The sequence below is a fragment of the Belonocnema kinseyi genome, chromosome 5, assembly GCF_010883055.1.
Source record: "Belonocnema kinseyi isolate 2016_QV_RU_SX_M_011 chromosome 5, B_treatae_v1, whole genome shotgun sequence".
NCBI lineage: Eukaryota > Metazoa > Arthropoda > Insecta > Hymenoptera > Cynipidae > Belonocnema > Belonocnema kinseyi.
The window spans coordinates 15,256,221-15,269,569 of NC_046661.1; the positions used below are offsets into that span (position 1 = coordinate 15,256,221).

At 34.2% G+C, this 13,349-nt stretch overlaps 1 protein-coding gene and 1 long non-coding RNA gene across 9 annotated transcripts in view; one reads left to right on the top strand and one right to left on the bottom strand.

Moving 5' to 3' along the window:
- The first annotated feature begins 3,340 nt into the window (after nucleotides 1–3,340).
- Nucleotides 3,341–13,349, top strand: part of LOC117172983 — a 10,685-nt gene continuing 676 nt past the window's right edge. Inside the window, exons 1-2 of the long non-coding RNA XR_004467090.1 lie at nucleotides 3,341–3,775; nucleotides 3,855–4,012. This is a non-coding gene — a long non-coding RNA (uncharacterized LOC117172983). The remainder of the gene's footprint in view (nucleotides 3,776–3,854; nucleotides 4,013–13,349) is intronic.
- LOC117172978 overlaps nucleotides 7,093–13,349 on the bottom strand; it is a 283,642-nt gene continuing 277,385 nt past the window's right edge. For 7 of the 8 annotated variants that reach the window (XM_033361313.1, XM_033361312.1, XM_033361311.1 and 4 more), the window contains 5 exons: nucleotides 10,141–10,334; nucleotides 9,939–10,068; nucleotides 9,509–9,698; nucleotides 9,292–9,434; nucleotides 7,093–9,216 (listed from right to left, as the gene is read on the bottom strand). In XM_033361313.1, coding sequence (XP_033217204.1) covers nucleotides 7,648–9,216; nucleotides 9,292–9,434; nucleotides 9,509–9,698; nucleotides 9,939–10,068; nucleotides 10,141–10,334 — 2,226 coding nt within the window. In that variant the 3' untranslated portion in view covers nucleotides 7,093–7,647. The remainder of the gene's footprint in view (nucleotides 9,217–9,291; nucleotides 9,435–9,508; nucleotides 9,699–9,938; nucleotides 10,069–10,140; nucleotides 10,335–13,349) is intronic. The other variant, XR_004467089.1, reaches the window with a different exon arrangement.

Below are 13,349 nucleotides of genomic sequence, written 5' to 3' on the forward strand. Positions count from 1 at the left end.
AAACAAAAGCTTATTAGCATTTTCATCACCGTATAGGAATGGACATTTTTTCTTTTTGACAATTTTAAAAACGGATTTAAAATCAGTGACCCAAAAAAAACTATGAAAGTGTTGTGTTAAAATAGAACTATTTCTGGAGTTTTTTTTACAACTTCTTATGGCTCTAGTCCACAGCGCGGTATGAGTGTGCGGCTTTGATCAGGAATGTCGCGTTATGAACTATAACCGTGCAAAGTCGTTAAACTTTCCAAGCATGGCTCCATTTTATTTGTTACAATTTCCATAACGATATAATGAAAAACAAACGCAATGAAACAAAACATAAAACCAATGAATTATATATGTCCTCCTCTCTGTAGTCTCGAATAACTCCATTACCTTATTTGAAAAACACTTGAACTGCGCAAACGGAGAAAATAAATGTTTAAATGTAGATGTTGGTAGGGTAAGATTGTAGCACCTAAAATGCAGATATTCATACCAAAAATCAATGATCTCTTTACGATGCTAGGACTATAAATATTCTTATGTTAAACGGAAATACATTCAGATGTTAAAATCGTCCGAGCGCATGTGCATCGCGCATTTAAATTTTACGACAGTAGTAAGGCAAGAGTATGGGACGCCCACTCCTACTCTACTATACATATCGTTAGCAGCTAGTCAGCATTTGTAGCACCACTATGGGTTGCTAACCCTACCCATTTGTATTGGTAAAATTAGTCCATGCTCATCTCTACTAGACTGATTAAAGAAAAAGTTTGTATAGAATTTACATATTTTTTAGTTAACTATATTTTAAAATGTGTAAATCTGTTTTCCGAGATTCTACTCGCTGGTGATGGTTAGACTTGCCGTTAAAAAAGAGTGGGCCCTGAAATATCTGTCGTCAGAAGATTAATAAATCTTCAGAGATGAAGCTGCCCCTGAAACTGACCAGCTGAAAACTGAGTATATTATCTAATAAGAGGAGAAGAAGAAGAAAGAAAACACATTGATATAAACTCAGTGGTATTTATTGTATACGAAAATGTCAAAGTACATACAAATTTTCTTTACGACTTCTTTTTATGATTGTTCAACCTTTTATGTTTCTCGCGAAGCTTTGGGTTCGCTGATTACGAATCCGATGTCGAAGATTCCGAAAACAAAATGGCGATTCCAGAGTATGCGAAATAAATTTTTTATTTTTTTCTAAATTGGTATGAGAGGGTTTTCGAGGTCTTTGATTACGAATCTGATGTCCAAAATTGGAAAAACAAAATGTTGGGTCCAATATGGCGGACGATCAAGCTACATATATCTTTTTTTAAATTGGTATAATGGGGTTTTCGAGGTCGCTGATTCCAAATCCAGTGTAAAAAATGCAAAAACAAAATGACGGATCCAGTGTGGTAGATGGGTTACCTGAAATCATATTTATTTCTAATATTTATCGATATATGTATCTTATAACAGTACATTTCGAGAAATTGTAGGCTCCAGAAGCTACGATCATGGTTTCTTAAAGAAACCAATCCCAACCAATCCCGATACAACCTGAACTTGTACGTCGTCCACTCCTGCTCCTTCTATTTTATAGGGTATGTTCCTGGTATGCATAAGCAGACACTTCGAAAAATACAGGAAAAAATAAAAAATAAAACGTTGCTTGCGAGATATTATAAAATTTGGTTTTATGGAGAAAAAAATGTCCTGGCAATGAAAGTTCTTTAGCCTACATAAAACTTACAAGATGTCTTCTTTATAAAATTCAGATTTATCCGAAAATTGACCAAAATTCAAGTGTGGGTTTTTTTAAAAAGAAAATTGACATTTAATATTTTCAGAAAAGTAACGCCAATTCATTTATTTGTTACCTCTTTTAACCGAAAAGTATGAAGATTTAAAGAAAACATTTGATTTTTTTTAGAAAAATAAGCACAAAATTCCAATACGCATAACTTCGTAATTTTTTTTGTTGCAAATGGGAAAAATTCGTATCGCCTCATTTTCTCTAAAAGAACAACATATAAAACAATATATAAGGATTGTTCACTTGTTCACAATGTTCTCATAAAGAACAACCTTCACGGGAGATTCTGAGGATTCAAGTGTAGAACCCGCCTAAATTGAAATGGATTCGATAATATGGTAAGTCTTGTCTCATTAAAAAGCGATGTATGTGTATTATAAGAATGATAATAGATGATACCGTTTTGTCTTTTTAAGATTGATATCTTAAAGTCCAACGTTGCTTTTTAATAATATTTTTATCGGCATCTTCAAGGATCGTAAGGGATATAAAAAAGTATGGAGAGTTAACCCTTCCTTGTGCGTTTGTAGAAAGATTTATATAATGAAGTTAATTCTTCTTTATTTTGTGACTGCACTTTCTGTAACAAAGATGAATTTGAAGGTAATAAGCATCTTTGCCCAAATTATTTTTAATATCTTTAGAATTTCTTTGAGTAAAACAGTTTGTTGCTCGAACCTTTCTAAAGCCTTTTCTACTATTTTTTCCTATGAATTTTGCTTTATTTCTTCACTAGCCTTGCTTTTTTTTCACCTCTTTGGCGAAAGCAATATCAAACTTTTGTTTTTTATTTTTAATCTCTTTCTAAAAAATATAATATGTGTATTTCTAATGAATTAGTTTAATTATATTCCTTTCTAAGATATTCGATTATTGTCGCTTTTATATGGTCCTTGATCAATTTATTCTTAACTCACGTTAAGGCATCAGTATCATCTAAAATTTAAAGAGTCAAGTTGAAAATTTAAACGGTTGTTGTCGTATAATAATTAATAAATATATAATATTAACTCTTCATAATATTTAAATTAAATTATAATACTTGATATTTAACTTCGAAAAAACTGACCTTCTGACAAAATTAAAGAACAAAATTTGTTGACATTTTCACGCGGCTAGAATGTTTGGTGCCTAAAATGCAACTGTTTTTATTGCCACGTTCACTTTGGTAGATTTCAAATTTGTAGAAGTCAGTAGAAGCACTGACTCTGAAGTTCATGAATACATCGTCTACAATTGACCTGAGGAATGATCCTTCTGTGGATGACGACCTTCTGTTAAGAGATTTCCAAAACTGCATATGACGTTCAACTCACACATGTAACATAGAATACAACTGATAGTGATAAACTTTTAACAACTTCACTAGTTTATCGTTGATATTCACTAGTTTAGGTTTTATCATTTGATTCGATTTCTCAACCTGAGACACATGACAGTGACGATAACGATGACGAATTCTTGGACTTTAATGACAATAATCCTGAAGTAGTCTGGTTAAATCAACCACTCTATAGAAACGCTACAGTTATCTGCGATAGAACATTACACGTCATTTTGGAATTTTACATTGAAAATTTTTTATCTAAAACAGTTTCCGAAAACACTCTGAATTAACAGATGCTCTTTTACTCGACGAAAATAATATTTCAAAAACGAAGCAGAAACTTTTGAATACGTGAAATCGAATATTACTTAACCCTCAATCGGACGTTTAAAGAAAGCATCGCATTTATGACGATTGTTTCCAATACATTGGAGAGTGTAATGTTGAGCCACCAATCACGCAATGTACTCAATGCGGCAGTTTCGACATTAGCAAAATATTCTTTGAATATTGTACTCGATCTACGCGTTAAAAGAGGATAAGATTTTGTATAATGTATATGGTTCTGGATATCAACATTTGGTACAAACTGTGCCATTAGAAGCCCATTATATAATGCTCTGACGGTATCCCAGCATCCTCAGGACTTGGAAGTAAGTTCTAGCCCGTTTTTGGACAGACTCTTAATATAGCTCCCCATTATAGAAGACACAATTTGTATTATCTTTACAGGATCTTTTTACAAATGGTTTTGACTGGAAACGTCAAGGTACTGGCTTCATAAATAATAACAACGCGCTGAAGCCAACAGCAACTCTAGACGCACCGGAAAAAGCATTCGTCCAAAACTTATGTACATCTATTGAATGTTGAGTACCATCGATTATATTGTAAGTATGAAGGACAAATTTGTAAAGTTGGATTAGGATCAAATCACATGTATCCTGGTCTTGATAAGAAATCCCTTTTAAGAACAGAAGCTTGCATGGAAAGTCAAACAAAATTGTTGAAAGATAATAAACATGTTTTATCTGAATTTAAAGGCATTAAAGGCAAATCTATGCCTGCAAACTTATCCAACTTCGGTAGAATCAAAGGATTATTTCCAGAATATTGATTCACTTTTTTACTGAAATAAAGAAGCTCGTAAACGAATTAATGAACAATTCACTAGTATTGAACCACCACGGCCTTTAGAAGACTAAATGTTCTCTAAAGCTTCTGAGATCAGAGTATTTCGTTTATTCTACGGATCCGTAATTTCAAGCGGAATACTGTCTTTTGCTTACTACTAGAATTTTTTGTTTCTAATGAGCGCTGTACATACCTTGCTGCAGAATGAAATTGATCTTTAAAAACTTGATTTAGCAAATATGTCGTTAAGCAATTTCATCTTAGATGTGGAGAGCCTCTATGGTCTTAAGAAGTGTTCTTGTAACGCTCATCGGTTACTATTACTGATGATACTTTTTGTCAAAATATGGGGACCTCTTTGGGCTTGGTGAGCATGCTCCTTCGAGAATGGTCGTAATTATTTTATCAGAATTATCCATGGTCCTAATAAAACTGATGTAGACATTTTTAATGCAATAAACATTATCGGCCGAATAAAAGCGATAAAGCAGGCTCTAAATATTTAAAGCAATTGTATAAAACAAAGAAATAATAAGGCGATTCCGCTCAGCTGTATAATAGAATATACGTTGACAACTGACGAAATTGAATATTTAGAACAGTAGGTCTTCATATGGTATTATCCAGTACTTTGCTCTTGTTCAACAATCCTTATTTGCCGTAATTCAGGAACTTGTACGCGTTAATGATAGCAGAGCAGAGATTTTACAAAATAACACAGCTATTGATTTTAAATACATTATAATACCAAAACAAAATTAAGGAAAAGTACCCAATACTGGGACAAACGATAATTTCGACCCGATAGTGGGACACCATCGTCAAATCAATTAAATTTAATTAAAAATGCATTTTAAAATTAGTATTTTTGGGTTTAAATTATATATCTGACAATACTGTTCAAAGCAAGTCGATACTTGAATTGTTTAAATAATTTATTCATGGAAAATAAAAGATTAAAATGTGCGATGTTGATGTAGTGACTTTATTGCTCAATTTGTATGTAACCGGAGCCAACACACGGTGACGATGAGAGTGATTTAAACAAACATGTCAAATTTTTAGCGAAATGTTATGTAATATAATTTTAGATTAGACGCTTCTCTATGAAATTCAGTTAAAAAAATACAAAGTTTATTATTCATTTTTGAATAATCAGTTGTCACGGTACCCTTTTACGATTTCGTACATGACCGTAATTCTGGACATAATGTCAGCCTGGTGCAAGTTTGACCGTCATTCTTTCCAAGCGGCAGTAGAAGCCAGACAGGCATAAGACGACCGTGAGCTACAATTAAAATTATTATTATAATTTAATTTTGCGTATTACTGAAGACCTTATAGTTTATTAGTGTTTGGATGTAAATTGTTTATGGTGTTCGCTCTAAAACATGTAAAATTAATTTTAATTTTCAGATTTAAATTTCAAACTGTCCAAAATCGCAACAAATAAAAAGCTAGGAGTCAGCAAAACTCAGCAAAAGCCTAAACAAAGAAGTCAGAAATTATAAAAAAAGAAAATGAAAAAGATGCATTATCGACTTAAAATTAAATAGTGGAATTTTCAGTTAAAAAATGGATGCTTAACCAAAAAGATGAATTTCTGAAATATAATTATCAAATATTTAAGTGGAACAGAATAATTTCTAAACAAAAAAATTAATTTTTTAAGCGAAGATTCATTTCCAATATGAAAAATACGATTTTCATCAAAATGCATGCATTCACAATAAAATGGTTGAATTTTCATCTAAAAAAGATAAGTTTTAAACAAAATAGTTCAATTTCAACTAAAAACATCAATTTTTAACCAAACTGATGAATTCTCAAATAAAATTACGAATCTTCAACTAATATAGTTTAATATAGTTTATTTTAATTATTTAAAAACCATGTAATATATACTTGTTTACCGTTGAAGTAATATTTCCGACTATAAGGTGGCGGCTGTCCAAGTACTGCGGCACTTCGGCGCTTTATTGTCTCAGTACTGCATCAAAGCAACTGCTCATTTTTTACCCATTATGAATAAAATATCAAAGTCATTTTGAATTTTATGAATGTTGTCACCCCATTACATTCATAGCGAATCGATTAAGCGCTAACCTGCCCTCATTTACGTTCTGTCCCGGTATTGGATACTTTACCTTATTTCTATTGTCATGCTAATCCTATTGAAAAAATATAACAGAATGTTGTTCGCGTTTTTCACAGCGTTTCTAGCAATAAAGAGCGTAAATAAGGGAATACTAAACGCTATTAGTTGTATCAATTTTATAATTAGATTTTGCGTAATATACTGAATGTACATATGTATTTATTTGGATTAGTTTGGAAATGTTGAAAAAGTATAGACATTGTTTATTTCATTATTATTATTATTTCATTTATTTATTAGTTTATTATTGAAGATTTATTCTATTACATTATTTATTGCATCTACACTATTAGTAGAATTGATGTAATATAATGATTGTATATACTGATATAAATCGCTCACCTCCCGAAAGTTTCCTATTGGAATCTCGAGAAACTTACGTTCGATCCCGGAAGATTCTCGGTCAATTCTCGGGGAAATTTTCACGTGGGGCAGGCATTTGACTTAGTCCGTGGCTGATAATGACAGGCCGGGTTTATCCGAGAAAAAGTTCAGAGAAAAAAAAAATCTTTCGAATAAAGTTCAGTTTTATTATGTTCACTTTTCTTTCAGCATTACGTCGGAGAAATCCCAGATTAAAAATGTCATAATCCGACAATCCTAAGCATTTTTTGTATTTACGTTTGTTATTGAAATTATTAGGTACTTGAAATAAATTATATTGTTTATAAATAAAAGTTTAATTCTCTAATCGATAACATAATTTTATTTAATGTTATTTTACGAATCCTTCTAAAAAAACAGCATTTTACGATACAGTATATGGGAAATTTTTTCAGAACACACATCCGGGTGTAAAGATACTTCTACGACAGAAACATGATTTATATATAGATAAATTATTTTTGTGAATAGACAATGTTACCGGCCGAATCCTCTTCCTCCTATTATTTACGCTGAACCTGAAAAGATTATCCTGATATGGTCAACCGTTTCTTAATAGATCAGTAACATTTCCATTTTTTCATATTTAGAAAGCGCTTAAGTATTATTCGTACTTTTGAATTTGACAGACTTCTCTTAATTTCGAAATAAAATTTCTTTAGTCGTGCATCCTTATCATGTTTCCCCGTGTTCCCAACTCCTGTTAACGTCTACTGACTTTCTTCTCCTTATTTTGTAATTCACAAATTGCTCCTCTTCGTTTGGCCGTTCATACTCATTCTTTTCAGAATGACTGCGATAATTGTGAATTTGGCTTCTGTCTGACTCTGATTTACAATTAACAGTAAATTATTCGTCTAAAAGGGGACCAATTTGCCTAGATTGTTCTATTTTAACCACATTGTCGGAATGTTGCTTGACCTCTTTGGTATCTTTATCTTTTGATTCTCTAAATTCCATTTTCTCTTTATTCTCCTTTGCCTCCTTCACCGTATAGGAATCCTCCTCTGATCTAGATTTTTGTTCCTGCCAAGCCTTTTTGAAGGGATGTTCTTGTTCTTGCTGAACAAGCTTAGGTCTCTCAGGTAGTAGATATCCTGGATCTTCTTCGCTAGCTTGACTCTTGATAATTGACTGACGCTTAAAGAGACCAGAAGAGCTTTTGGTTATTTCCATATCCGGAGTTCTTATCAGGTTCCACCCACATTCAAGTTCATCCTCCTCCTGAGGCAATTTGCTAAGTTCCTGAATTGGTATCCTCTCACTATCTTTCCATAGAACAAAGTCGAACGTGGAAACACTTCCGTCATTCTCAACGGAAGTAAACTGACTTCCAGTTGTGAGGGACCTTTTCTTTGAAAGCTCCCAATTATTTTCTTCTTCACTAGGAGTTTCACTAAAGGAACTTTTCTTAACTTTTCCTTTCCTTATATTTATTTCATTGTCTTCCATATCACTAGTTTCTTGAGAGGACTCTAATTGAGACACTTTTGAGACAGTCCATAAGGTCATTTCTTGGCCCACTGGGTCTCTAAGAAGTGCCATTTTGCCTTCTGCAGATGAGCGTCGCCTTGGAAAGTCCTGGTCATCGTCACGAAACTCTTCTTCGTTATAGATCAACTTTTCCTCGCCACTTAGCCTTGATTCTTGTACTCTTCTTCTCAATTTAGGATGATCATCCTCTTCACTTTCGGAAGAAAGTAGTCTAGCCTCCGCATATTTTAATAATGATCTGGATGATCTAGAATTTCGCCAGGCTTCTGCCCGGTTTTTTCCGACCAGTTCCCAGGAGGGAACTCCTTCTCTTTGCGAAGTTCGTTTGGGCGAAAATCTTTCCCTTCTGATCATCCCTGGAGTAAAATCGTCATTATCTTTTAGGCCAATATTATTACTAGCCTGAGAACGCATGTCGGATGACAAATTATCATCCGCCGTTTTTAAATCTTTAATTAAAGTTCCAAAACTACTCCTACTTCTTCTGTCTGCCTCATCTCCGTCTGCTAGATTGCGCGGAATTCCGAATCTATTAATTTGATCCATTTTTATTAAAGACTGTCTTCTTGCAACCTGCCTCCTTGGCCGAGGGGGTATAACTGAGTATTGTTCTATATTCTCATCTTTCTGATGTGTTGTTAGTTCTCTGAAGGTACCCTTTCGCCAATTCCTGCGATTAGGTTCTTCCTCGTGTTCATCACAGCTTTGCACATCTATAACCCTAACTCTGCGTTCATCGTTCGATGCGAGATCTTTCATCTTTCTTTCGTGTTCTTCTTTTGACGCCTGTTCAAGCATTTCTGCAGTTCTCAATCCCCCTGTGCATTCCATTATGATGTTTTTCACTTCTTGCAAAGGAATGTCAAAAAGAAGTGTCAAAACAGTAGATACTGCTACCACAACCATCGCCTCAAACGGGTCGATCTAATTATCAAAAATAAATAAATTAAAATGATAACAAAACATTTGTACGGTTTTGTAAAGACTCAGAAGACTTACAGCTGTATGTACTTGAAATTCAGAAGAGTAACGCGTTGTGCCGATGTTGTAGAAAAAAACTGCGAATTGTGATAAGTAGATGGCGTATGATATTCTACTGAAAACTACCAACCAATAGTTGGACAGTATTTTGTTGACAGCACCTGGAAGATCAAAATTAATTATCAGAATTTAAAGCATGAGAAATTACAGATTAGTAATTTGTGTGATGACTTACCTCCGTGATCTGTAAAGCACGCAAAGATGACCCAGCTAAGAGCCAAAGCAGAGAACACTGGACTTATCACAGCGTAGTAGGCTGCCTCTTCAACATCATAAGTGAAGTCCCTTCTTGCATACTTCCAGGGCGAAAATAATGACCAGGATCCTAAGGCACTTGCAATCAGCCATCCAAGAATCGAAAAAACCTAACAAAAATCTCCTTTATTTGTGTCACTATTAAGATAAAGTACCAAATTATCGGAAAAAGGGAGGACTGGCGGCAACTGGACATTTTTCTATTTTATTTTTAATATTTAATTAAAAAATATAAACAATTATTTCTCAAAGAATACAAGTGCATAATAATCATAAATATGCATTACTTTCTACCTTTATCATTTTCGCAAAGCTTTTCTTCATTACAGCTTCTACATAACTGTTCTTACCTTGTGAAGTTTAATGCTTCTTCCAGTGTAATTCATCAGAACACCAAGTCCGACACCAAATAAGTATGGTGTGGCTCTATGCAGGGGTAGAATATAAGTCAAGTTTGCTGTCTTATAAAGACGTTTGAGTCTGAAACAGGCAAAAACTACAATAACTAATAAAAGGAGATAATCAATTTTGTAGAGAAAAAATAAATCTTACGTCATCCCATGGAATATGACGAGCGAGAGGTTGTTGTTTACCGTAGATAGGTAACGCAGTGTTGCCGAAAGCTGAAGCAAGAAGAAGATCAGCAGAATACCAATCACGGGCTTGATTTCCAGAAAAAAGACTAACATCGGCACTATCAAGGACAACTGCATGTCCAAAGCAAGTTGATGGGTGTGGGTGGCACACTGTGGAATGTGGATAGATAATTTTATTTTCACAAACAGTTATAAAATCTATACAGAGTTGGGCGATATTTGGATGGATAATTATGCGAATCATTCAGAAAAGAATAGTACAAGTATTCGTTGTTCATTTCATATGTTAATACGTTACTTATTACACAGGACCACGAAATGAAGTAAAAAAGTCCTACGACCAAACTAAGTGGACTATATGTTTTCGAGGGAGCTGATAACGAATCCGTGGCCCGATTGCCCTACACGTTAGGATCAAGGTCATTTGAAAGTACACTTCTTTGATTTGAAATATATCATCTTTTTGAGCTCAGATTCTGAAAGAGCGGAAAATTTCATGTTCGGATATATTTTTACCCAGGGTCCCAGTGACCACTAGAGGTCATATGAAGTTCATATATACCCTGTGATTAACAAAATAAAGTCGCGAATAATGTGTTCGTTTACTGGCGAAAGATTTACGAACAGATTTTCTCTTATGTGGAGTAGTAATGTCTCTCTTGAGAGCCCGGCAATTGTGCGCCATCATACTTATGTCCCAAAAACCTTTGTATCTTCTTTTGACATCCTTCAATTCTTGGTAAAATCTCTCGCCCGGTTCCTCGATAAAGTCCCCCAAATTTTCCGGGAAGTATTTAATATGGAAGTGAACAAAATGGATCTTCCATTCATTAGACAACCCATTTCTCTATAATTTCTTAACATTCTATTTACAATATTCTTGTAATCAGCATCTTTATTATTTCTTAGAAATTGCTATGCCGCTCGCATAACTTCCTTTATGTAAATAGTACCTGGTCTCAAATTTTGTCTAAGTGACCAGTCGTTTTGCACATAATGTTGTTTTCGGTCTCGACTGTCCCATTCACAAATAAAAAATGGATTTTTTTTGAATCCACTTGTTAGCCTAATAAGATAGTCGTTATTTTTTAATCTTCGATCAACTGCCAGTCGTAAAAATCATAATTCAATTTCTGGATCAGTAAATTAAGATTATGATATTCTTCTTTTAACACGACAGAATAACCGATCGGTATAAGAGCATATATGTTGCCATTGTGGAGCAAAACAGCTATTAAACTTCTTGTTGGAGAATCTATAAATAGATGCCAGTCACTAGCTTCATACTTAACGCAATTAAATTAATTGATTAAACCTTCAACATCGTTACAATATACCAAATTCAATTCCTTTGCAAAAAATTTCCTAAATGCGCAATCTCGATTTCGGTAGAAGGATATATGAGTTTCAGGAGTTAGAACCCCTTTTTCTTTGAATCTAGATGCTACTAGTTCAGAAAGTTCTTTCGATAGTCCTGCATCTTGAACCAAGTCACTCAATTCATCTTGAGTAAACGCATTAGAATTCGTATGTTGATCATATATTTCTTCCGATTCATCTATAAAACTGTGATTATTATGTTCGTCTCTTAAATCGCCGACTTGCACTTTAATATTTTCCGCATCTATATTCGAATAATCTTCATTAGTTGAAATATTAATTTCTCTCACATCATGTTTAATGGTCATGAGGAAAAGAAGAGTCACAGACTGAACAGATTCATAAGATATAAGAGATATCTTTTAACTGTTGTACCTAGATTTCAAGAGTATCTAGCCTGAAGAAATTTCTGTAATTTTCTTTTAATTTATCTGTAAATGGTTTTCTTTCAATACTGATGGCGAGTTTCCCACAAGCAACACAAAAGTTGTCAATACGCGTATTGCACGGCGTCATTTCTTTTCTTATAGCAGTAGACTCTACAGAGGTTAAATTATCCACCAATTATTTACCAATTATCCACGCATGATGACGACGATTGCGGGTCCGCTTGCTCACCCTGACCAATCGCCGATACTGGGGCTTCGAATCTCTGCATCTTAAAGCTACTTTTTCTTATGCATGACATGACAGATTCACGTCTTCACCTAGATACTTCCTAGAAAGACGGGTAGTTGCAGTGTAGCTGATGGGTAATGAAACAGACGAATCAGATAAGTTCGGCTTCATAAAGACGGTCGTACGGAATTGTAAGAGTTGGCAAAGTTACTTACAGTTGTGGGTAAAAGTGAAAAAATAATCAAGTGTCAGGGTCATATCTTACTGCACACGTTAGAATTGTAGCAGTTTCTACAATTGGATGTGAATCTGAATGCGAGTGTCATTTCTTCTGTATCCAACTACCATGACGAGATACTTTCCAGGGAATTTAGAATGATCGTTTTCACCTTCATATTCTGAAGAATGTTTCTGACCTTCATATGACCTCTAGAGGTCTCTGGGACCAAAGAGTGAAAATATATCCGAACCTAGAATTTGCCGCTCCTTCAGAATTTGAGGTCCAAAATATGACAACACTCGAATTAACGAAGTCGACATTCCAATGACCTTTATACTGACGTATATGGGTCATAGAGGCTGCGGATTCGTGATTAGCGCACTCATACACGCATTTTGTAAGGACCATTACCTTGATATGAGCAAACCATGATAACCTTCTAGGTTCAGAAGTTCTAAAGAATGTTTTTGACCTTCATGTAACCTGTAGAGGTCACGAGAACCCGTGACTGAAAACATATCTGAACTTAAAATTTCCCGCTCTTTCAGAATCTGATCTCGAAAAGGTAATTGCTGAGGATTTTTTTATAATTGAGACTGTAAATTTATTAGAGTTTTTAGATTGAATTTTTTCTGAAAAAGCATCTTCTACCTAAAATAATAATGCGTATATTTCAAAAACAGGATTATTTTTTGGATCGCTCTAGTAACTTAATGGGAAAGCACTCAACCGACAATCGAAAGTTCTGTGTATTGATTTCCAGCAAAGCAAAAGAAGATCTTTTTTCAGAAAAAATTTCATCAAAAATTGTTTCAATTCATAGACCCACCTAGTCTGTAAAGAAGTTACAGTCTGTCAAGTTAAAGCGTGGGTGGCTTTACTCGCAGTCGGTAAGGTGTATCGACATGATTTTGGTGTAAAAATATTAAGAAGAGCTCCCTCTTTCA